This window comes from Carcharhinus amblyrhynchos, chromosome 8 (genome assembly GCF_965287045.1).
Source record: "Carcharhinus amblyrhynchos chromosome 8, sCarAmb.v2.hapA, whole genome shotgun sequence".
Taxonomy (NCBI): domain Eukaryota; kingdom Metazoa; phylum Chordata; class Chondrichthyes; order Carcharhiniformes; family Carcharhinidae; genus Carcharhinus; species Carcharhinus amblyrhynchos.
In genome coordinates, this window is record NC_137331.1 from 53,967,687 (window position 1) to 53,992,817 (window position 25,131).

At 38.3% G+C, this 25,131-nt stretch overlaps 1 protein-coding gene across 1 annotated transcript in view; it reads right to left on the reverse strand.

The window, feature by feature from the left end:
- Positions 1-25,131, reverse strand: part of LOC145346608 (retinol dehydrogenase 10-like) — a 55,171-nt gene that overhangs the window by 7,543 nt on the left and 22,497 nt on the right. The window contains exons 2-4 of the mRNA XM_080194080.1: positions 12,948-13,046; positions 7,868-8,013; positions 2,273-2,404 (exon numbers count right to left, since the gene is read on the reverse strand). Of these exons, the coding sequence (XP_080050206.1) occupies positions 2,273-2,404; positions 7,868-8,013; positions 12,948-13,046 (377 nt within the window). The remainder of the gene's footprint in view (positions 1-2,272; positions 2,405-7,867; positions 8,014-12,947; positions 13,047-25,131) is intronic.

Sequence of the window (25,131 nt, forward strand, 5' to 3'; positions counted from 1 at the left end):
CATATATCACAAGATTTAAATTAGTATTGGAGAACAGCAAGGGAAAATCTGATATAGAACTTCTAAATTGGAAGAGGGTTACTTTCATCGATGGAAGTGAAATGGCAGTTAACATAAAAAGGGAACCAAAAAAGCTTCCATCAGTATGTAAGTAGGAAGCAGAAAAGGGAGGTGGGTGTGATTAGGGACAAAGTTGTCAATATAAGCACAAGGTGGAGGCCAAGGCTAGAATGCTAGCGTTTATTAAGGAAGAGGAATGATAAAATAGGTTAAGTGCAGATAGTGTGAAAATTTTAAGAAAGTGATCCAGGAAAGGCTAGTAATGCTTACAGTAGGCAAGTCCTGGCTCGAAAAGTTTGCATCCCAGGTTGCTGAAGTGGTGGGAGGTACTGGGAGGGATTATTTTAATATCTTTCAATCTTCCTTATAAATGGGGAAATGACAGTGGATTAAAAGTGGTGAGTGTGACACCCTTATTTCAAGAAAAGGTATCAGAATGGTCCTAGTAACTATGAGATGGTTAATTTACTGTAAGTGATGAGTAAAGTTTTGGCATTTATAATGGGAGTAGGGGAGAGAAAGAAAGCAGAAACAGTAATTGGCAAGATTTGAGTTAATTAAAAGAAAAAAAGGTGGGGAGGTGACTTTGTCAGATGCTTGGCTAATCTAGTTGAATTTTTTTTATGAAATAACAGAAGGCTGATAAAGAAAATGCAGTGAATGTTGTCCGTATGGATATACAAATTACTTCAATCTTGGAATACGGAGTAAAATTAAAGTTTGCTGATGATACCAAACTTCAGGAGTGGTACAAAGTGGAAGCAACAGCAATCACCGGCAACAGCACTAGATAGGCTAGCAGAAATGGACAAAGTGCCAAATGCTCTCTTCCCATTAGAAAGACAAGGGAACACAGATTTAAAGATTTTGGGCAAGAAATGCAGGGGGAAACATTATGTTTATCCAGCAAACAGTAATGATTTGGGACTCATTATCCACAAATGGGGATGGAAGCAGAAGCAATGATTCCAAAAGGGAATTGGGTAGACACGAACAAAATAAATTTGCAGTGCGATGGGATCAAGCAGTTGAGTGGGGCTGACTGGATTGTCTACAAGGACTGGCATGAACTCACAGGCAGAATGGCCTCTTGTGCCATAACATCCCTCTCATTGTTAATTTGCTCAAATTGTTTACGATTAATGCGTTGGAAGAAGCTGTGCTTTATACACAGCTGGACAGATCTGTTCACAACCTTGCGTACAGTGACACTATCAAAAGCCCTTACACAGAATCAAACTGTTCCATGTACAGAATGTGCTACAGATGGTAGCTCAGAAAGAACAGTCATTAGCATGCATAGTACATTGGAGGATATCCAACTGTATTACAGCCCTGGCAGCTCAGATTCTTAAAACTCCAGTGATCCAAGGGCTGTTTTTGGTAGCAGTCTAAAAACATTCTTGCAGAATGCAGAAGACTTCTGGTGAAGGGGTGGGGGGGTTGAGAACTTTCATGATCAATTGGAGACAAGTATCAACATTCGTTTTTATTGGGGCTACCTCTCAACAATTAAAGTAGTTATGCAATATCAGTATAATTGGCACGTCAGTAAAGTAATAACGGTTAGGGCAAAAATCAGAATTGCAGCACTTGTCATTGGAGGAATTTGTCGTGAGGACACAAGAGGCTGGCAATGCAATAGGACAATCCTGGACATGCCAACAGGTGGAAAGCTTAAGTCTTTTCACATTACAACTAGCCAACCCACCTCCAGCAGAAACAAACAGCTTGCATACTGGTACGAGTATGACAATACATTGACATGCACATAAAACAGGTTGTAAATAATGCACCTGCCTGCTGCCAGAAATGACGACACATCAAGTAGACACCATTTCTGTCGCAAGGCTGGACAGAAGATAGCAGAAAATCTAGGCACAAGTGTTTCTACTTTGCTTATGGGACTTTCACAATAATGATTCATTAGTATTCTAAATCAGTTCATCATGGCATCATCTCTATGCCAAGTGTGCTCAGGAATGAGAAGCAGTATTTGCCACAACTGTACTCCAGGAAAGGAATCTTACCTGCTCCCAAGACATATACATTACCTCACCAAGCACTAACTGGAGGGCTACAATAAAAACTGGTACAACTGGAATATTTGTTGAAATGTTGCACAAGTGTATAATATTAGTTTTTATATTCCAAGTCTTTACAATCTTCTGTTCTGATGGATAAGCAATTCTTTTTAATCTATCCTACTTACCTTTTCATGAATGTTACTGTATACATTAGTCGAGGTGTACAAATCATTGGTTGGTCTGTGAGGATGGCTCTCATTGCTTCTTTCACACAGTATTCTGGTTTCAAAGGTGGAAGGAATGGCTCAAATTCTTTCCTGCAAGAGGAGTTTTAGAACAGTCCTTTTGGTTTTTATAAAAAGATTCTTAAAACCATTCCTGCCAATAATTGTGTGGGTTTTGCAAAGCACAAAGTATCATTAAACTAGTACAAATTTTGCACGAAGTGTTTTGTATTTTTTAACTATATAGTTTATGCCAAAAGTACACTGGGTGTCTGAAACCCATTGGAAACTGCAAAAAAAACTTTGGTATTTACTGATGGAGGAAAAGGACAGCATGAGGGCAAAATGCAAGACAGCCAATAAATATTGAATTTAATTGACATACAAAAGTCAAACACTGACAAATTCCTCAGGATCAGGTGATCTTCACTGTGTTTAAAAGGAAAATAGGCAAGAACTTTGGAAAATTGTCAGGATACTTAAAGTTCTTGATTCAGAAACCATTCCTTTAGAATGGACATATCACTTCATTAATTAAGGCAACATGAAAGGGAAACCACCATCACACTTGTATTTATGCAGTGTTTTTAATGTACATTGCAAGGCACTTCAAAGTGTTATACATAAAGACAGGTAATATTAAGACAGATGACCAAAAGTTTGATTGAAGAGGTGGATTTAAAGGAGTACCTTAAAAAAAAGATGAGATTTTGAGGGCATTCTAGAGCAAAGGATCTAGGCAGCCAACAGTGCCATTACAATTACAGATGCTTAAAACACCCAAATTCAAGAAACAGAGGTGGCAAGGCCATGTAAAGGATTTGAAAACAAAAATTAAAACTAAAGTACTGCTGATTGACCTACACTGACTTCCAAATGGATGAACAGAGTTGGTGGAGGCAAAGATACTGGAAGTTTTGGATGACCTTGGTTTATGGAGAGCAGAATTCATGAAACTAGCCAGCAGCATGTTAGAATAGTCAAGTTTAGAAATAACAAAGCCGTGAACAAAGGCTTCTGTACTAGCAAGTCAGGCAATGTCAATGTCAGAGTTGGAAATAGATGGTTTTATTAGTGGGATTAACATGGGTGTAGGTTCTGTGGTCAACTACAAAACATGTTTGCTAGCAGTTTGGTTCAACACAAGGTAGTTCCCAGGATGAGAGGGGGAGGTGGTGGCTAGAATGCAGCTTTTGTGGCATGGACAAAGCTTGTGTCATCCAAATATTAAAATGAGGAAATTTCTATTATTCAGTACTGATTTTTGATAAGTAATCTGACAACAAGATAGTTGAGGTGTAGAGGGTTGGCAGTGATGTACAGTTGGGTATTGTCAGCACTGATGGGAAAAGTAACACTTTTTGGATATCACAACCAAGAGGTGGCATGATAACTGGGGTGCCCCTTGGCCCACTCAAGATAATAGCAAAATGCTGCAATTCTGAAATAAAAACAGAAAATGCTGGATCCGGTAGCATCTGTTGAATCTGCTGAGTTTATCCAACATTGTTTTATACTCTGCAGTAACAGTGCAGGAGCAGGAAGAAAAAAAATGAAATTGACACTCTGGCTATGATTAGACCCGATGTGGAGATGCCAGCATTGGACTAGTGTAAACACAATAAGACGTCTCACATCACCAGGTTAAAGTCCAACAGGTTTATTTGATAGCAAAAGTCACTAGCTTTCAGAGTGCTCACTGCTCCATCAGGTGATCAATATCCATAAGCAGCAAGCACTCCGAAAGCTAGTGGCTTTTGCTGTCAAGTAAAGCTGTTGGACTTTAATCTGGTGTTGAGAGACTTCTTACTATGATTAGACTGAAAAGGGCAAGTGCAATCCCACCCAACTGGATAACACTGGAGAGGTGTTGAAGGAGGATGATATTGTCACCCATTTCAAAGTTTGCAGACAGGGAAAGAATGAGGGATAGTTTACCTTATTCACAGTTACATAACGTCAACTGTGATTTTGATAAAATCAGTAGGGACAGAAACCAGATTCAAGGTACCAATGTTTTTCAAATGTAGGCTTTGCTAGCAAGGCCAGCAATTATTGCTCATAATGGAGTGATTGCAGAGCAGTTTAAAGCCTACCACATTGTGGTGGATCTGGAGTGATATAGACCAGGCAACGATGGCAGATTTCCTTCCTCAAAAAAAAAAACATGAAAGAACCAGATAGGTTTTTCTGACAAACAGTAGTCTCCGTAATGATGGCCATGAAACTAACTCAATTTAAATCCCTACAGCTACCACAGTAGGATTGGAAATAGTGACCAAGAGCCTGGGCCTCTGGATTTAGTCTAGTGACATTACCACCATTTCCCTTGATTGAGCACAGGTTTGGGAAAGCAAGAAATTATACACCTGTTACCCCAATATCTGCTATGAAATTGCTAGTCTATGGTTAAGGATATGGCAATGGAATATCTAAAAGTCAGATGATCAGACAGAGTCAAGTTTGGATTTGAAAAGAGATCATTCCATGATGAATCTGACTGATTGTTTTGAACAAGTGACTCAAGTATTGGATAGGAAAATGTTTGATATTATTTGCACAGATTTTCAGAAGGCTTTTAGGGAAATCAATGCTAGCAGCCTCTTAGCAGTGAAGGCAAACATTTCCCTGGTTAAGAAATTTGTTTAGTAGCAAGAGATAGAGAATAGGAACAATAGTTAAATCTGTAATAATTGGTAGAATGTGACAAATGCTGATCTGTAAGAATCTGTAATCGTGGCCTTAAGTAGTCACTGTACTCATTAACTACTTAGACAAAGGGGTAGAAAGCCACACATCTAAGTTTGCCGATGATACTTGAAACATAGGTGGAAGCATATCCTGTTATTGTTATTTAAGTGAATGGGCAAAATTATGGAAAATGTATTTCAATACAAGCAAATGAGGTCATCCACTTGGACGCAATAAAGGATAGAATGTATTTTCTAAATAGTGTAATGCTAGAAACATTAATGGTCCAAAAGAGACTTGGGAGTCCAGGTATGCAGATCATTAAAATGTCATGAACAGATAGGAACAATTAAAGCTAATGGAATGCTTGCTTGTGTACCTAGAGGATAACAGAAGGGGTCAAATTCATATTTCAACTATAAAGGCCCCAGTTGGATCATATCTAGATTAGAGTGCAATTCTCCCTCTACACCTTGGCCTTGGAGAGTGCAATGCAAATTTACCAGAATATTGTATTACACAAACTAGGACTGCCAGGAAATGCAAGGAATGATGCGACTGAAGGTTAAGATACAAAAGGGAACAGAGTGTAGATAGAAATTGCATAAGAAATAAACAATTAGAACTAGATCTTTCAGGAGCAAAATTAGGCAACACATACATACAAAAGCTAGTATTTGCTTCCACAAATGACAATTGATGTTAGATAGTTCTTAATTTTAATTTCACAATTGATTTTGGTGAACAAAAAGCCTAAGGGATATATGGGGAAAAAAGGTAGAATAGGTTGCAGCTTAAAAGGAAATATTGCCAGAGTGTAAATGAAAGACCTAAAAGTCTGCTGGAAGTGAACTAATTTAGCAATTGCCCTACAGGTTTAATAAACCTTCAATTTCAGGAGTGTCTACAGCTAGTTTTACTTGATCACCTGCTTGTTCTAAATGTAAATCAGAAACCCAGTTGTAGAAGTGAAAAACAATTAGTTGCATTTCAAATAATTCAAACCATTACTATTGAAGTAGGAAGAACTATATGCAAACTACAGAAAGTCTGGAAGAACCAGAGGCTTCCTGTAGAGAATGAAATCGGTGACAATAAAAACAGCAATATTAAAGACTTCTTGACTTATTGAAAAGCTAAATGAGGCTTGGAAGAAGGGCTTTTTTAAAAATCGAAGAATATTTTAATTTCATTCCTTACATCACTTTTTTCCTGTTATGTTGAAAGCCTTGGATAGCTAAATTGGTATAAAGAGTAGACAATGGTTAGATCAGATATCAAAGAAGTTTATGAAATCAAAGATGGCACGGTGGCGGTGTTAGCACTGCTGCCTCAGCACCAAGGACCAGGGTTCGTTTCCCAGCTTGGGTCACTGTGTGGAGTTGGCATATTCTCCCATGTTTGTGTGGGTTTCCTCCAGGTGCTCCAGTTTCCTCCCACATTTCAAAGATATGCAGGTTAGGTTGATTGGCTGTGCTTAATTGCCTCAGTGTCAGGAAGATTAGCAGGGCAAATACAAGGGATTGTTGTCAGTACAGGCTTGATGGGCCAAAATGACCCTTTTCTGCATTGTAGGGATTCTGTAGAGAACTGATAACCAAATCTGTTCAAGCAAATACGAGTTTTATTTTATGAAAGTAGGGCTAATGAATTGAAGGTTCTTTTGATTAATTCTCTAGTTTACCAGTGAAAGTTCCTATTGTAGTCATGTGGTGATCAGTGCTACAAATTCTCAGGTCTCAAGGCATTCTTGCTGAAAGTCCAGTTTACTTATTCCTTCTAATTGCGAAAGTAAGTAATTGAAGCACCATGTCTGAAGTAGTACACACCTGCACTGCTCAAACCTAACTTGAAAGCTTTAGTGGTTGCCCCACTACATTTTTGTGGCTTGAAGTAACAAATAAATTTCATATCCTGAAATGCTGCAGGTGCGTCAAACCTGAGGTATAAATAGACATCAACACAAATGCCTTTCAGCTATAAATAAATGACACAATTACCAAAACATACATCATGGAAAACTAATCAGTTTTCAGCTACGCCTTTATTTCAGAATGCTGGAGGCTTACATTCATTAAATATCAACTTGTCATGATCTACCCTGGCACCCAAACATATGAACAATGTAGCACTGGAAGATATGCTGATGTTTTGTAAGAGGGATGCTAAGATAGAAAGTGGTAACCTGAACTGTGCGTCAGACGAGCCAGTAAACAAAATGTCCTATTTGCTTCTCAGTGAATGCTTATTTGAAAAGAATCAAGCAATTTCTAGAAATTTTTTGGTAACATTCCCCTTTCAACTGGGGATTCATCTTAATGCCGTTTTGTGGGTTCGCTATGTAAAAGGGACCGGGTATGATACTCGGTCATAGTCGATGCAAATACGATGGGCTGAATGGCCTATCGTGATTCTATGGCTAAGAAAAATGGGCATGAAAATTCTAATATGAAAAGGCAATGCTGCATTTATTCTGAATTTAAAAACACAAAACTTCATTAACAATCAGAAATAAATACCAAAAAATTGTTTGCAATGTGACACTCCAAAAACTTAAAACACTTGAGCTACGCATTTTCACTTAACCCCCAAAATACCTTTTCCTTCCTTTTGCCAAATACTTTTGAAGGGAATAAATAAGGAATACACCCTGTACTATACAGTGTGTACCCAGCCTTAATACAGCTGGTTAAAGTGGCTTAATGTAAACTAATGATATACAAAGTGCTAGGTCAAATTTCCTCAGAAGTTAACCCCTCATCATTCCTCTGAAGACAAATCTTTTTTTGACCACAAGACTTTTAATTCAGTAATTAAATATACAATTTAAACTTCATGCACTCAACAGCTCATTGTTCACCTCACCTTATTCTGCAGCCACGAAACATGCCAGTGTCCACTAAATATGGACAGACAAGTGTCATCTTGATCCCATCTTTCTCTGATGCCTTCAACTCATGGCTCAAGGATTCATGAAATCCTATTGCTCCAAATTTGCTTGCACAGTAATCCTAAAATGATAGGATAAATTTATAGTTCAGAACAGTTTTTATTTCAATTATAATCAAAGCCACTGATGCACATTTGATTCATGGGCAACAAGTTTACCAGTTGTGTGAATAGTACTGACCTTCTGTGACCAAGACAGATCATGCTTTCATTAGTAAATCTGCCACTTACCAGATTGGGTGGTTTCTGGAGGAATGGGTGGGAGAATGAATGAAAGAAAGAATGAACGAACGAACGAACGAAGCAGAAGCATTTCAGCTTCATTTGGAAGTGCTAAGCAAATCAAATTTAATACATGTCAGTATTTTGGAATCAAGCATTTTCTTTTACATTGGTCATGTCACTAGTAGTGAATGGAATTTGAATCCAATTAAGTGGTTTTATCAGGAACTGAACAGGTATATATGTATAACTAATAGAAATCAGTAGGGAATAAAAGAAACCAAAAAGCAATAAAGTATATCAAAAGGAAAAACAGTAGCTAAAGCTTTGGGATTAAAACTAGGTAATTAGTAAACAAGGAAATGCCATGTTATTTCTACCAGCTGTTCCAGACACTTCTTTGAAAATCTTTTTGCCATTCTAGATTTTTGGTTTTCATTCCAGCTTTATCATTTTCAACACCTCAATTGATTCTCAGTAAGTTTGAAGCATCCTGTGTTTTCTTCAGAATTACATTTCTGATATTTGCTGCAGATAAGAGGAGCTTTGTCCTCATGCTTCACTTAGTCAGGTTGGTCTTTGACAGTCTCAATTTATTTCAGTTCTGCTATCATGCTACTCATGGTTTCAGTATCTGCTCGGCTTGGAAAACCTTTCCATTTAATGCCTCTTCTTTACTAGTCAGCTGATTCTTCAGCCTAACAACCTCTGTTTCCATCTGATCTTTCACTTGGTTCTGCTGCAAAAGTGGGAGTGAACACTGATTGTCAAATTGGAGCTAAGTTTTCTACTTCTGTTGCTATTGTACTTGAATACCTTTTCCTCTGGAAGTCCTTCACTTTGTAGTTTGACTTCTGCATACTTTCACTTTTTCCATGCATAGTATTAACAAGTTTGCTTTCCATTTCTTCATGTGCATTTTTGGAAATGATATTTTTCTTGTTTTCTAAATGTTCTACCATTTCCTTCAGCTCTGCAGTTTTTGTACCTCTGGCTACCTCCTGGAATATTGAGCATTGATGAATCTTCTCTAAAAAGAACCAGTTGGCATAGTGACATTAAATTTTGCTTCTCATGATTTTCCAGACAAACAAATGGTGACTCGAGGGATCTTTGGAGCACATGAATGTTGTTCAACAAGTTCTTTTCCTTTGTGAAGCTCAGTTGCCCGATCGAGATTTCTCATAATTCAGGGCTCGTTTTTTTCTGCTGTTCAAGATAGTCTTCAGCAGCACTGTGGTTGGCACTGTTGCTTCAGTGCCAGAGTTTCAGGTTCAATTCCAGCCTTGTGTTGCCGTGTGGAGTTTACACATTCTACCCCTTTCTGCACAGATCTCCGCTGGGTGCTCCAATTTCCTGCCACAGTCCAAAGATGTATAAGGTTGATTAGCTATGCTAAATTGATTCTAGTGTCATGGGGATTAGCAGGGTAAATGCATGGAGTTGCAGGAATAGGGCCTGGGTGGGATTGTGCCCAGTACAGACTTGATGGGCCAAATGGCCTCCTTCCACTGTAGGGTTCCATAACTATGTATTCCTTTTACATTTGATTGTGAAGAACAATTAGCTGTTCATTTTCTTGTTGACCTCTTGACAAGATGCATGGTGCTTTGATAGTTCCAAAGCAGCTTCCCCCTCCCCAAGTTGTATTCAACATTAAGCTCTCAGGCTCATGTAATAAGCCTTTCAGGGCAGAGGCTGAGTATTTTTTCTGCTTGTTGTGCTGGTTGCGTTCTTCCACCTCACTTTTGATATGATCATTTTCCAATGAAATAATTTTTTTTTGGCAGGTTTTGTTGCTTTTGCACTGCACCAGATAACATTCCTTCATTCACAACCATCTGTTCATTCTGCACTGCCACTAGCTGTTGCAGTTTGGGTACTGTCAGAATTTTCAAAAGGTTGTGTGAAATACCATATTCCTCACTCTGGAGTCTCCTTGCACTTTTGGTGCTTTATTAGAGGTATTCAAGACCTTTTATTTAAAGTCTATGGTCTCCACAACTTGGAGTTTAAAATAGTTGTGAAAAGGCTTTTAATACCTCATGTTGAGGATTCATCTATGCCTTGTCAAAAATTTCAATTACAAGAATGTATTAACTTGCACCACCTTTGATTTCCTACTTAATCCTGATGTACTCCTGTAACCTAAAATTTCACTTTCCTATGATGCCCAGTTTTGAGTCCATGTAGGCCTAGGCATGAAAAGTAAAAAAATTTATTAGTATCACAAATTGCTTTACATTGACATTGCAAGGAAGTTAGAGAAAATCCCCTAGCCAGCACATTCCAGTTCCTGGAGGGAGAATTTAGCATGGGCAATGCACCTAACCAGCACATCTTTTGGACTGTGGGAGGAAACCTGAACACCCAGAGGAAACCCACACAAATTAGTAACCCAAGCTGGAAATTGAATCCAGGTCCCTGGTGTGGTGAGGTAACAGTGCCAAATCATGGCCACCATGCCACCCAGAGCTCAAGTTGGTCTGAGTGTCAAAAACTGATTTCAAGGTGCGCATTTAGCTCAGCTGAATGGGATGGCACACAATCTAGATCCAGCTGCAGTGTTATTAGCATGCTCTGATTTTTAAAAGGCTACTTCAGCCTTTTAGTGAATTTTTCTCACCCTTTGACACTTCATCTGATCAGGTTGGGCAGTGGATCTACACTTGCACCAGTGGGGTCCCTTTCAGCTACAGTGAAATTTCCTTCACTTCTTCACCTATAATGAAGCTTTTTAGGCAATCTCCAGTCCTGTCTTTGATTTAGGCACAACACTATAGCCTCACCTCTCAGATGTTTTCATTGATATTTTGGGGTTCTTCACCTGCTGCCACCACCATGTTTAAAAAGTTGTTTGGTGTCTGAGGCCTGGAGGCTTGTGGTTGAACATAAACTGTGTACTGTTAGCACACAGCTATATACATGCTTGCCTCCAAGATACAGCACTAACTACGTACTTTCTTCATGCAGAGTTCGCTCCTGCTCTTTCCACAGATAGGCTATCATGTCACTCTTTACATAATGTGGACAGTACATTTGCCCATGTTGCACATTAACCCTTACTACAAATTACTGCACAAGGTGGATGCTGTAGGGAACAGAATAAATGAGTCCCTCAGGTTGGCAATTGTAAGTAGTGGAGTACCACAACAACATCACTGGAGTCTAATTATTTATTATCTAAAAATTGTTTGCAAGTTTACATGGGGACATCAGTAACATTGGGGAAAACAAATTTACAGTTACACCATGTAAAGAATGCTCTGGAAAGAGAAGTTGCTACCTTGAGAATTCCTTGGAAAAGCTGAATATGGGTGGGTCTAAGTGTGTTTGTAACAGGTCAGTTTGTGTGAACATTCTTGCTGCTGACTGGTTGTTTCAGTGGTATCTTTCTTGATCAAATATGTCCAAATGTCACTGACTGGGCAGGCAGGAAAATGGATACTAGAATCAGTTCAGTCATGATCTTACTAATTGATCAGAACAGGCTTGAGGGGCCAAATCTTATGATGTTACAAGATTTAAGTTGGATAGTTTTTAGGAAATGCTCTTGTGTCATAGCTGTCCAAAAACAAACAGACAAAAATGATAAAAAATCTCACTCATCAACTTTTCTAGTAGCATGGAGAATAATGTGCATTTGATGCACTATGGAAATTAATTAACTAGATAAATAATAAGTGCTTCATAAAAAGGGAACTAAAGATACTCTTTAAATCATCAGAACCCTCCTGTACTTTAGACAATTTCTTAAATTCCTTTGCTTTATGTATTAGAACTCGTTTTAAAGGTGCAACATTATTACATACCAAATTACTGATGAAATGGCAGCAAAACACCGGTTATATATGTTGGAGTAAGGCAATTCTTACATTGATAGCAACTTTAAAAAACAGACAGACAGAGCAAATGAGCATAAGAACATCATGTGAAAGAGCTTGCTGTCCTCCCTTTCCTTATTCACTGTCATTTTTTCTTCTGCTTGGCTGAACAAAGTTGTCTTAATTGGAGCACAGTGGCACAACATTGTAAATGGATTTGAAGTTGAGCACATGTAAACAAGAGAATAGCTGACCAGCTGTAAAAAAAGGGGCCCAATGCAAGGAAGAGGGAATCAAAAAAAGGCCAGAATATGACAACACAGGAGATGACTGAGGCATTAAAAATGGTGGATAGTGTTATCAGTTCAGTAACTAATTTGTAAATTAAGGAAATATTGCTCACCAAACTAGTTTCAAAAAAAAAATTCAGTCGGAATCATAGGGTGGGGGAGGAAAGAGACAGACTCAAATCAAGGTATACAGTTTCGGTGCTGAACACTATGTAACTTAGGAATGTTCAACCTTTTGGAGGTGGGTGGGGTGAATACCAGTTTCAAAGCTTAGTAACTGAGTTCCATTGATTACACAAAGGCCCAGGAGGGGGAAGAGTCCATGCAAAATGCTTCAAATTCTCTTTTCCCCTTCGCTGCTGCCATCATGAGATCTTCTAGTCCTCCAAACATAGTGTTGCACAACGCGAAACAATAATATTTTAGCTGCTTAAATTCTATTAGTATCTTGCTATAATTGAGCAAATATCTATATATTGACTAGAAAATATAATTGATATGCTGAGACACCAAGACATGAAGCATTTCACTTCAAAAACAATCTGGGATTGTGGAATGTTTTAGATTTTAGACACTTAAGGCATTGCTTGTTCTTCAAAATGAGAAAATACACCTAAAAAATGAACATTTTTCTGGAGCAATAGTTAAAAAGGTACTAACCTCAACACCAGCAGTGCTGAACAACCCTAAGGAACTTGCCACTGTCACAATATGTCCATGGTTCATTTCCAGCATCTTGGGAAGAAATGCCTTGGCAGTCTGATGAAGGAAAGTCAAAATAATTTTGTTTCAAGACCTACTACACAAAAAAAAAAATCAGGAACTGTAAATAAGATTGTGTTCTCAAAGAGTTCAACCCTTAGTCTCTTTAAAGCTGGGAGATGTGATTGTAAAAAAAGAGCAGTGATTCAAATGGCAATCTTCAGACATAGAAAATAACTGCTCAAATCTTGGTGGAATAGTTTTAGAATCATCTGATAACAAAGACATAGTAAATAGTTCAGGTGTACAGTTATGTCTAATGACACATTATTTAGAATAAAGTATCCTTTTCAGAGTAATGATTTATTTACCAAAAACTCAAGAAATATCCTTCTCCTCAATTCAATGCAATCACATTTTACTGTATTCAGTTAACCTAGAGTCACTGAAATATCAGAGGAAATCAAAGTTCAAATATTAGCACGCAACATTCCCCTTCCTTCTTCCTAGCCAGACTTCAAGTTGAAGTTCATGATGCAAATGAGAACTGCATTAAGAGATGGTTACTTTTCATAACATTGATTCATTTCTCTTGGGTGCTGTCTTCACCTTCCCAATACAAAGTTGGTACCCATCAGAAAAGGGAGTCAATTTCAATTTACTATAATGAATGAATTTATTCCGTTAATTTAATGATCCATGCAAAAACAATTTAGCAAGCCCAGTGGCTGTTGTTAAACAAAATGCTACAGCAGTTCAGTTTTTTTTGTAGCTCCAAAGCTTTAACTGCAGCATATCCAACTTAGTTTTACGTTTCAATATCATCGGCATGGAAAGGAGTTACAGTTTGATTAGGGAAACAATGGTTGCATCACCCTCCTTCAAGGTAGAGAAAATTAGCAAAAGGAGCCTAGAACTAAGCCTAGCAATTTCATTCAAAAACTACAAAGACTAGTTCTGAGACAGATGGCATCCATATTCAACAGGAATGGGTTGCATATCAACAGGAATGCAGGGATGTGTGGCTTGGGAGGGTTTAAACTAAACTGGCTAGGGATGGGCATCAGCACATTAGAAGAAAAAAAAGGAAGACCACATAAAAGAAATGGATTGTACCAGAGAAGAAAGGAATACCATTTCAGTTAGGAGCAGACAAGGAATACAACTCACATTTAAAACAAAATGACTTGTTCAAAAAACGCTGGAAAACCTTAGCAGGTCTGACGGCATCTGTGGAGAGAGAACAAGGCCAACATTTCCAGATGCCAACAGACCTGAACATGTGCTCAGGAAAACTAAGGGAGGTGGCTGATAGAATTGATTAGGAAAGACATTGTACAGTTGGAAACAGGATCTCCTTGTCACTCAAAAACACATTTGTTTAAAGTTGAGAAACTAAACACTACTAGGGATGTTCAATGGGCCACAACATCATATGACAGATAGAAAAGCAAATCAGATGTTCAAGGGGAATAACGTAGTGACATCAGGGGAGCTAATCATCCAAAAGACAAATCAAGGTAATGTTAGAACAAAATAAAAAGCATAGGAGGGGAAATACATTTTTAAAATGTGTTCAGCAGAACTTTTAAGCAGCACTACCTCAGTCCAATTATGAAGGAGGCACTGCTGTGGAATAAGCTGGGCAAAGTGTCTGTTGGAGAAGTGGGTAGGAGTTAAATTGATAACCGAAACTAACAAGAAAAAATTTAATATAGAACTTGGGGGGAAAAAAGAGGACTAATTGGGGAGGGGGATCTTGCCCAAAAATATTAAACAGTTTGACAATTTCAAGATGCTTTCAGGACTAGACCAAGTACATTTCAGGATGAAACGCCAGGAAATAACAGCTAGAACTGATCAGGAAAATAAGGGACAAACAAAAAAAGGAGATAGGAGGTCAGGTGAATTCTTCAAGCAGGAGCAAAATTAATGAGTTTGAATAGAAAATGAAGAATAAATTAAGACTTGCATAGAGACAATAAAAATAGAATGGCAGTCAAAACCTTAATAACCTACCAGTATGTAACCAGTAAGCAGGATAGAACAAATTGGGAGTAAAGATGTTGATTTGAAAGAACTGAAACTCTTTTTTTTCCTTACTGTCCATAATCTTTTTCTTCAAAAAGGAAAGTGTTTAAGCAGAGTACAGTCAATTTAAATAACCAGTGGCAAGCTTTCATAAGTTTAAATTGTTGTTTATTCACATTTTTGCCCTGAAAAATATAATGCTATGACATGCACACATGAAAAAAATTTAAAAAGTTTGCAAGTCACAAACAAGGGAATAGTTTGCAAGTCATGTAATTGTCCTGGTAAAGAGGAGTTCTTTTCCACTTGTGTGGCTAGGTGAATTCAATAATCAAAGTCTTAAATGTTGTTGCAGGATTCCCTTGAAGACGTGGATTTTTCAGGAGGTCATAAAGTTAGGTGTAGTTTAAAAGGCTGGTTTTCTGTACTGGTGTCCCTTAAAACAGGTTTGGAGACCTTATGATGTTACAGGTCCAGTTTAAGCATAGATGTTGCTGCTGCTTCTCATTGTGTTGTTTGCTGACTGCCTGGTTTCTCCCTGGCACTTGTAGAAGCTTGGTCATCTTGATCAGTTTGATCAGGTGAACACTTCTATCAGCCATGATCTTATTGAATGGCAGGGCAGGCTCGAAGGGCTAGATGGCCTACTCCTGCTCCTATTTCTTATGTTCTTATGTTATGTTCACCCAGAATTAAGTTTGAAGCCATTGCTATACAAATGGAGGATGGATGGTGAACATTCACACCAACTCGTGATGATCTGGTTTCTCCATAGCTAAGTTTCAAGCTCGGACAAAAAGTCCATGGATTTTTAGTTTTTGGGCAAGTCCACAAGCAAGTGTTAATTCCACAAATGGTTTTGTCCTTTTATATCCATGGTATTCTACTCAGTCTTTCAATTAGGAAGTTCCCAGCACCTGAGGTAGTTGAGTTTACACAAATTGTAAAGTTACCTGAACCTTGCCAGCCATGTTAACAGTAGTTTAATTGTCCTTTGATTTAAAAAAATTCCAGGAAAGTTATGCAAATACAGTCCATGTTTAAAATTATGCTTATGGCATACTTCCACTGGGCATGCCAAAATGCTTACAGAAAGAGGTTAGAATACTTGATGAATATTTTGTTTTAGTATTTTCAAAGGCATGGATGCTGACAAAATATTGTTCAAAGTAAGAGGATTGAGATAATAGGTGAAACCTGATTGTCAGCCTTTTGATTTACATCCTGTCTGTGCTGATGTTGGCAAGTCATAGTTCAGGTTCCTAATGGGAGTAGGGGGTCCAGATAACAAAGGCCTTCCAAAAATCCTCCAATCTTCACTAGATACAGGAGAGGTGCCAGAGAACTGGACAAGTGGTTAATGTGACCTCCTTATTCAAGGGTGCAAGAACATTCCTGGTAACCAAGGGAGTCCATTTGAAATGTAGGTAATCTCAAGAAACAATAATCAGAAAATCAACAGCACCTGGGGAGTTTGTTAATTAGGGAGATCAAGCAATGGAATGTCAGCATTGATTGCTCATCCCAAATTGCCTGTGAAGTGGTGGTGAGCAGCCTTCTTCAACCACTACAATCCAAAATGGTGAAGGTACACTCAGGGGCATTGGGAACAGAATTTTAGTTTTTTCTGACCTATTGACAGCCAAGAACCAGCAATATCCAAGTCAGGATAGTACAGGACTTGAGGAAACCTTGCACGCGGTTGTATTCCCATGCATCTCCTGCCCCCAAATTTCAAGGTGGTACAGGTCATGGGTTTGGAAGCTGAAGTGCATTTTGTAAATGGTACACACTACTGGCACTATGCAACAGTAATGGAAGCAGTGTTTAAGGTGGTGGATGAGACCCTGATCAAGCAGGCAGCTTTATTGCTTATAATTTTGAGCGTTGTTGGAGAAGCAGTCATCCAGGCAAGAAGAGTATTCCATCACACTCAACCTTGTAGATAGCCAACAAACTGGATCAGCAAGAGGTCAGAGGCTTTGAATTTTGTAACAAGTAACTGACCACCCGACTCCCCAAATGCTTCTCCCAAGACAAGAGTGTGACAGAATACTCTTCAGTTGCCTGGGAGTGACACTCCAACCATGCTCAAAATTATCTGTTCTGAATCATTAAATACTGATGATGCCACACGACATTGAATGTCCATGTGATATCATCTCAAGAATTATGCTGTAGTTATTGCTACTAAAGGTGATGGATATTTGCATCCATAACAGATGGGCAAGGACAATATCAAATAGGCTTTCCCTTGTGTTGGTTTGCTCACCATCTACAGGCCCCATCTGGCAGATGTTCAGGATTCAGCCATCTCTAGTCAGCCACGATGCTACCAAAATACTTTGATACCATAAATAAATATTAACATGGAGCAAAATTTTAAAATCCGATTAATCCAAACTTGGAGGTGTGATAGACAATAACGATGATACTAACTGACTGCAAGAGGACAAAGGTCAGCAGAATAGGCAAGATCAGGGGGTAGAAATTTAAGCGCAAGATGATGCATTTTGACAAAGAGACAGATAATATAGACATACTAGCATAATTCTAAAATGTATGCAAAGACAAATTGAACCTTGGGGTTCATACACATAGACCTTTGAAGGTGGAAGGATATATTGTGATTAGCTAGCAAAGCATAAGGGATCAAAAAAAAAAGGCAGTGTGTTGAAAAAGGGAAGTAAAAAGTCTGTTTAGTCCACCAGAGTGTTATGTGCACTTCTGGTAACCACTAGGTCATCAAGAGGGTTCAGAAATTTACTAGAGATGAAGGAATTTAGCTAAAAGGTTGGGATTCACCTTGGAGCAAAGGTTGAAGGGAGATCAAATGAGTACAAGATTATGACCAATTTGGAGAAGATGGACAAAGAACATCCGATCCCATTAGCAAGGACTAGTGGACATAGTCGGTTTAAATGTTTTAAGCAAGAGATGTATAGAGGATGGATTTCTTTAAAAACTAAGATGATAGGACCTGCAACTTGTTGCCATTTGCTCCAACCAAGGTAGGTAGAGAGAGAGAGAGAGAGAGAGAGAGAGAGAGAGAGAGAGAGGGAGAGAGAGAGCAAGCACAAGAACTTTCAAAAAGGAAATAAACTTGCAAGGCCATGGTGTTAGAATGGGATGGAAAGGATTGTACTGCAGAACTTGCATAAGGGAGCCAAATGACTTCCAATGTTATAACATCCCAAAAACCTACACAAACACAATTTGTCTTTTAAACTAAATGGAAATCAAAACAAGCAGGCATGCTGGGTTGCTTTATTGGATGGGCAAGTAAATATTTAGTTTTGAAAGTATCTTTAAAATCCTGAATTGGTGTCATAGTACACAAGCAGCTACAGCATTATTTTTCCCTCATGTTTATGTATTTTAGTGTTTACAGTCTACCAAATGGACATGACTAAATTTAATCTGTGCCCTAGTGATGAATACATCGTCATAATGGTTGGAATCATAGATTCATACAATGCAGGAGACAGCCATTCAGCCCATCAAGTCTGCACTGACCACAGTCCCCCCCAGGCCCTATCCCATAACCCCATGCATTTACCTAGTCCCCCTGACACTGAGGGGGGAATTTGGCATGGCCAATCCACCTAAGCTACACATTCTCGAACTGTGGGAGGAAACCCATGCACACATGGGGAGAATGTGCAAGCTCCACACAGTGACCCATGTTGGGAATTGAACCCAGGTCCCTGGTGCTGTGAGGCAGTGCTGACCACTGTGCTGCTTAAATGTTATTAGTGAATCTATAAGTATCCCCAATGAGTAGGGCTGAAATACATGGAACATATGCCTAATATTTAGAATTATGTACATGTTAGAGCCAGCTATACAATATTAGGCAAAGTAATTTCAAAACAAGAAAATCAAGGCCACGTGGATACAGCAAAGCTCATTTGCTCCAACTGAGAATCCAATTACATTTTGACTGATGCAATACCTATTTCAATTATACCACTGATCAGAGGGGACAGTGAATATGCATGTTAGCGTATAAGTCAACTTGATGCTTCAAAGTGAAATGCCTGTATGGGGATGGATAATTGCCATTTTCAAATGGCATCTGTTTTTGATGCAAGATCTCTGCGACATACTGAATTTTGTCTCTTGATCCCAGTGTAAAAAAGATAAACATGCATTTGTGGGGACAAAAATTGAGGCAGCTATTACAAGTATAGCATGCTGTGGCTGACAAAGATGTCAAGCTATATAGTGAGCACATGCCCAAAAACAGGATTTTTTTTGGGGACCAAGAAAGGGTCAGCTTATATATGTCAGAATTTGCATCATAGTTAAACATCTTTTAAAAGTTAGGTAAGGAGGACCAGAGAGGGAGACTGTTATGAATAGCATTTTGGTTGTGCATGTTGTTATTTATTATGTTAGGAGATAGTTTGAAGGACTCCTGACAGCAAAAACAACAAACAAAAAAGTACATTGAATGAATGTACATTTTTAAGCATTAACTAATTATACAGCATTACATTAAATTGGACACTGGTGTTGTTAGCAACTCCTGGTATTCTTGATCATGAGCCTAAAAGCTTGGCAACAGTACAAAAATTGTGAAAATGCCCAAGAATTAAATTAAGCGACTGAGCCAAGAAAAATAGCCAACATTCCAGTTTCCCTATACAAGAACAAGAAATGGGTGGGTGCAGGTAGAGGGAGCAATGATAGACAAATCAGAAGTCCCATAAAATAAAACAATCCCAGACATTTACATGTGGCTAGTAAGTTAGCTTACTCAGACTTTACTCATTTTGCTCCCACTATATCTACAGGCATTAACCAGCATCTGCTAGTTAAGGAGTAGGTTGGCTTCAAGTACAGCAGTAGTTTGCTAAATATAGTGATATAAAAAGTCAGATACACATTGCTGTATAGATTAGAGCATATTTACCAATTCTGACAATTTAGCATGATGATACACAATCTGAAGTGAAAAGTCAATTCTTGTGTTTTCATTTGCACTCAATAGAATATATTAGGAATTGCCCAGGGTTTTTGGGGGGGGGGGGGGCGGAAATGGCAGGAAGCGAAGTGTGGCAGTTACTTAAAATGCAAGAAAACAGCCTCACCCCCAGTTTTATAGCAAGCAGAAGGTAGATAGAAAGAGCTGATCATAGAACTCAGCTGGGTAGAACAGAGACTAAAATAAAATGATGGGAATCATAGCCATACCCACTCTTCTTCATAGTTTTCACATACCTGCATTTCCTTGTAGAAGACATTGGATGGCAAGTCATGAATGAGTGAAAATTCCTCAAGTTTAAACACAGGAAGGATGGATTTTGGCTTCCAATATTAACTCCTCTCCTTTGCTCCTGATTCCAATCACCTCCCCTGTCAATAGTTTAGTCTTAAGTCAGGTTATATAAACTTAAATTGTTCAGCCAAAATCCACAACTGGCTGCAACATTAATTGCCTCCACCCTTTCATATTTCAGTCACCTCTAAACTCAATATTCTCCTTTGCAGACATCCCATCTTCTGCCTAGCATAAACTCTTAGTTAGCTGCTCAAATACAAAAGGTCTCAAAGTGGAAGGAGGGGAGGCAATGGAAGGATTTACAATTATGCTTGCACCTACTTCCACATTAACCAATTTACATCTCTCACCACCTCCTAAAAATTACCATTTAATCTGCACAATTATTTCATCCAGACTCCAAACAATGTTTCTAGCTTTTGTTCTGCTATTACAGTACTTTTTCTAATGACCTCAACTTGTTCATTGCAAACTCTGGTTAGTTTTGAAACAGATTGCAACAGCTGAGCATCCTCAAATGTTCAGGTATTGCATACAATTAGGTTTGCAACTTTTAAAATATCCCCATTAGCACCTGATTGTTTTTTTTCTATTTTTATTCCAATTAGAAGAGGGACAATGTTTATAATGTTTCAATTTCTCTAGAGGAGGAAGCTATTTAAAGATGGTAGAGAAGATCAGCTTTTTTCTGGGCTTACCACAATAATGCAGTTGATTTAGAAAATTCATATTTAAAAACAAAAACTATCACATTTACATAACACTTTTAACATGTTAAAAAAATGCCCAAACGGTCTTCACAATAGAAGTGGCGCTTCCTTTGGAAAGTGTCAAAAAGATTCTATGAGCAACACTTTCAGCAGATACAGAAATAGGAGTAAGGGAGTTTTAAAAATTGCTTGGCACAAAAACAGGAATTCTTTTCTTTCACAAACCTGATGACAAAGGCCAGGTGCACCCACCACCTAAACAGTGAAGACTCCAATTCATACATCTGATTTGCCTTTATTCAGTACTACAAAAAAAAACAGAAGTATAACTGGACATTTCAAATAATTTAAATGGGTAAATGAGCAAAGAATGGTATCTGGTCATTATTCAGTGATCCCATCTAGACAGTGAACAGGCAAGGGCAATTTCAGATCAGGGCACACCTAAAATTAGCTAGTTGTACAACTGTGCTGATATCATATTGCTTAAAGAATATCTACTAAAAATACTGGAGGACTGTGGAAATATGCTAATGTAGCAGTACAAATTAAAAACATACCTAAATGATACTGGATGCAACATTTGGTCAGACAGCAAATTTTAGGGGAAGGCAAGTGAGGTGTATGGGGAAAAAATGTTGGTCAGATTCTATAGTACAGGTATGTTGAAACAACCAGGTCTTAGCCTGAAGTGTCAAATTTGTTAAAATACCCAAATGATGCTCAATGTCAAATGATTCATTATGAAGAATGTCTCATTGCATAAAACAGAACAATGAGACCATGGGAAATGATGTACTGCTCCAAGGGCTTTGTTTTTCACACTTAAAGCAACAGTGGATCACACAAGTGAATTATTAATCTCTGAAGTGACTAATCCACAGTTCTGACCAAAAAGCAAGATTAATCAGTATATATTATGAAACTCAACCGTTCAAATCCCAAAAGGGTTACAGAAAATAATAGGAGCATATTTTGCATCGTGTATACATTTTAAACAAAGCTTCAGAATTTTGCTGCCAGGTTGGGTGTGGAGATTGGAGAATTCCTGACTCTGGGAACCCATGTCCAATGGACTTTTTTTTTGGGGGGGGGGGGGGGGGGGGAGGGGCAGGGCAGCGCAGGGGTGTGGGTGTGTGGTCATCACTTTAGCTGTAATGAGTAACTGGAGGAAAAAAAGGGGCCCAGCACAAAAATCAACCATATAGCCATTCAAGGAGGTAGGATTTCACTGGCAAAGTCCCTGGCATTGCAAGAGATATTGCATCATCAGGAATGTCCAAACTGTAAATGTTGCCCTGTGAGCTGACCCTGAAATGGTTGGCCCATCATGGGTTATTCTTATGGGAGAAATATCTTTGTCACTGCCCTCTGTTGAACCACTCAAATTGTGGAGTAGCTGGTCCCATCCCTTTCCCCATGTCAACTTGTGTGACATTCTATGAATAAAAATGTAAAGCAAAGTCATGAGCTATTCAGATTACAATACTGTGTGCTTACATGTACTATTGTTAAATGATTACTGGTAAAGTTGTGGCAAAAACTTTGGATTTCAGGGGACCATACTCATTTTTAATAATAAGTGTGTAGTCACTACTTGAATGGAGGAGAGCCAAAAATGTAGTGGCAGCAAATTATGATGGACTGAATTTGGTATTCAAAAGTAGAAGGAAGGAATATAGGCCTTCAATATTTACAAATTAAAGCAATTAAGTGCCACCAAAGCCAGTTAGCCTAACATTTGTCCTTGGGGAAAATGCTGGAATCAAAAATCAAGGTAGTAGCAGGACATTTAGAAACTCAATAAAACGTGCAAAAAAAAAGAAACAAAGTTGCCATACAAAAAGGTTGCTCTGGAATGTTTGAAGTAATAGACTAACATGGATAAATAATTAAGAGAAAACAGCTATAATAAACAGGTCATTTTTCAGTTTGGAAAAATGTAAACAGCAGCATGCTACAGGGTTCAGAGCCATGGTCTCAACTATTTATAATTTCTGTTAACAACTTGGGATGAAGGGACCAAATGTATTCTAACTAAATTTGTTAAATGACAAAAAAGGAAAGCAAGTTTGAGTAGGATATATGGGGATATAGCTAGGCTACAGGAGGGGGCAAAAGATTGGCAGTGGTAGAGATGAGCCATAAATGCACATCATGCATTATTGTTGGTCTGCCTTCTCAACTCTACCCATTTGGATTCAAATAGAAATCCTTATTATCTCAATTATTGCTAAACTACAGTGTCTAGAGGACTTTAGTGTCATAGGACTAGGTGCTCAAATGCACAAGGTTTGATAGGTGTTTGATGCTTACTGGATGCCCAAGTTTTTTCCCACCAAATTATAATTCTATATTTAATAGTAGCTGAGTCTTCCACTATCTTGCTTTTCTGGCTCATCTTCAGAAGTTGAATCTGAGTAATTGTAGAGTTTCTATTTACTGCTAAATTTGCTTTTAATGCACTAACAGAAGGGAAGACTTGAACAACTAGCAGGAAATGTATAAACTGAAGCCAATGTAATGGATGAATGTGGCCTTGAGGCCCTCCAAAACACCAAATGTGTTAAACCAAACAAGGCTCCACATCCTAGTTCAGAAACTTGGCTACTCTAACTATTGTTAGTCACAAAGCAGCCTTCAGTTTCTGCTTATGGCAGATTAATTCACAAAAGTGGAGAGATCTTGTTTTGCTCGCCTGCACCTCTTAATTAAATTTTCCTGTTGCCTTTTTAAACAGGAAGAATAGAGATGGGTTTTAGGAAACCAAGCTGATCACAGCTGTAGTGTCATCCCACATTAGTGCAATGAGGCAGCTGAATCAACGTTTAAACAGACCTCATTTTCAAAAAGCCACCTGGATTTCATTAGTTGAAATCCTTATTCTTGTACTTATAGCCACACCACAAAGCCTGTCATATTAGGATTTATCTGAACAAGTTCTATTTATAATTCAGCTTACTTACATTTGTGCTTGTAAAACAAATAAGTCCATTTGCCAACACAGGCAGCCTCGAATTACTTTCATCTGATGAATTTCAGTACAATCCATAAGCAATATTCTAGCATATTGTCAGACCAGCAGCTAATGGTGCAATACATAGCAGTAGCTCGGCATATCCCTTATTAGGTAGGAAAGCCTGGCAGCTTATAAGCAGGAGCAAATTATTGCAGATGTTGGAATCTGAAGCATAAACAGAAAATTCTAGGAAAGTTCAACAGGTCTAACAGCATCTGTGGAGAGCTAACTTTTCTGCAAGATAGTTGGTTTCACACCAAATATTTGTATGGCTGAACATTTGTATGGCAGTATAGTACATTCCTAGCCAAGTTTCAATATCTTTTTGGGTGGAGCAGCAAGAAATATTGTACGGAGTTGGTGCTTTGAAACGTTTTGGATCAGGAAGTACTTGCCGCAAATTTGGACAAGATTATTTTCCTTACTTGTTGTTTCATGTGTTCCATGCTGCAGAGCTGCAAAACATTTTGCAATACCTGACATTCCAACCAAAATATTGCATACCTACATATTGAGACCGAAGTGGGTGACCTGAAGAAAATCAGATTTTCTGCTTTCAGGGATGTGCATTAGATCTCTTCTCCCTCCTGCCCCAAAAACTCATTTCAGAACCAAGTCAGATTGTTATTGTATTAGACAAACTAATCTAAATAGAACTGTTACACTTCTCCATTTATATTAACTAAAAGTGACACGTTTGCCAATGAGTTTCTCTACTTCAATAGTAGAAAGAATTCATATTAGTACCTCCAAAATCACCACATGTCTGTATAAGCTATGCATGCTTAGCTTAGTAGCAATGTCAAGTTAGTTTGATTCTCATTCTCTTCTAGAACAAAAGAGATGAATTAAAAGTCTTTTGATTGTTGCATGGGTTTGAGACACATTTGGGTAGTCAACCCCATGTCTAATGTTACTTTACATAGAGACCTTTAGCAAACTATTTTCTTGCCATGGTATACTTTCAGCACAAGTTTAGAAAGAACAAGAGTGGAAAGCTCAAACAATGTCTTGTTATTCATAACAATCATAGAAACCCTACAGTACAGAGGCCATCCGGCCCATCGAGTCTGCAATGACCGCAATCCCACCCAG